At 46.8% G+C, this 1262-nt stretch overlaps 1 protein-coding gene across 1 annotated transcript; it reads left to right on the top strand.

The window, feature by feature from the left end:
* Positions 1-218: 218 nt before the first annotated feature.
* LOC122893282 (40S ribosomal protein SA-like) lies at positions 219-858 on the top strand. The gene has a single exon (XM_044230190.1). The coding sequence runs from the start codon at positions 219-221 to the stop codon at positions 843-845; it is 627 nt and encodes a 208-aa protein (XP_044086125.1). The 3' UTR covers positions 846-858.
* The last annotated feature ends 404 nt before the right edge of the window (positions 859-1262 follow it).

Raw genomic sequence — 1262 nt, forward strand, 5'->3', positions numbered from 1 at the left:
GTGGGCTCCATCCCAGGACCCTGGGATCATGACCTGAGCTGAAGGCAGATGCTTAACTGACTGAGCCACCCAGGCAACCTATCCTTTTGTTTGTTTGTTTAAGATTCTATTTTTCTTTCCACACTACCCAGGGAGGGGTCAATGCAATGTTGTTTTGTGTTCCCATCATAACTTAAAGGGAAACTTTCACAGTGTCTGGAGCCCTTGATGTTCTGCAAATGACGGAGGATATCCTCACATTTCTTGCAGCAGGAACCCACTTAGGTGGCCCTAACCTTGACTTCCAAATGGAACAGTGTATCTACAAACGCAAAAGTGATGGTATCTACATCATAAATCTGAAGAGAACCTGGGAGAAGCTTCTGCTGGCAGCTTGGGTCATTATTGCCCTTGTAAACCCAGCTGATGTCAGTGTCATATCATCCAGGAATACTGGCCAGCAAACTGAGCTAAAGTTTGCAGCTGTTACTGGAGCCACTCCTATTGGGGGCCTCTTCACTCCTGGAAACTTCATGAACCAGATCCAAGCAGCCTTCTGGGAGCCCAGACTTCGGGTGGTTGCTGATCCCAGGGCTGACCACCAGCCTCTTACAGAGGCTTCTTATGTTAACCTGCTTACCATTTTTCTGTGTAACACAGACTCTCCTCTGCGCTATGCGGACGTCGCAATCCCTTGCAATAACAAGGGAGCTCACTCAGTGGGTCTGAGGTGGTGGATGCTGGCCAGGGAAGTTCTGTGCCTGCGTGATACTATTTCCCATGAACATCCACGGGAGGTTGTGCCTGTTCTCTACTTCTACAGAGATCCTGAGGAGATTGAAAAGGAAGAGCAGGCTGCTGCTTAAAAGGCTGTGACCAAGGAGGAATTTCAGGATGAATGGACTACTCCAGCTCCCAAGTTTACCGCTACTCAACCTGAATTCACAGAATGGTCTGAAGGCGTTCAGGTGCCCCCCCCCCCCGCCCCGTGCCTATTTAGCAGTTCTCTACTGAAGACTAGAGAGCTCAGCTGGCCATTGAAGACTGGTCTGCAGCTCCCACTGCTTAGGCCACTGAATGGGTAGAAAAATCATTGAATGGTCTTAGCAGCTCTTGCACAAAAGCAAACAAAATAGAAATAAGGTTGATAGAAAATAAACAGGAATTTTTTTAAAAAAAAAAGGAAGAAAAAAGAAAAAAATTATTTTTAGGTAATTTCTGTACCAGTGTGGGTTTTGAACTCACAACCCTAAGATCAAAGGTCATGCTCTATCAGTTGAGCC

Source organism: Neovison vison, chromosome 13, assembly GCF_020171115.1.
Source record: "Neovison vison isolate M4711 chromosome 13, ASM_NN_V1, whole genome shotgun sequence".
Lineage (NCBI taxonomy): Eukaryota > Metazoa > Chordata > Mammalia > Carnivora > Mustelidae > Neogale > Neogale vison.

Excerpts from the sequence above, each read along its gene's own strand:
- LOC122893282 (XM_044230190.1), top strand. The coding sequence starts at position 219 with ATGACGGAGGATATCCTCACATTTCTTGCAGCAGGAACCCACTTAGGT.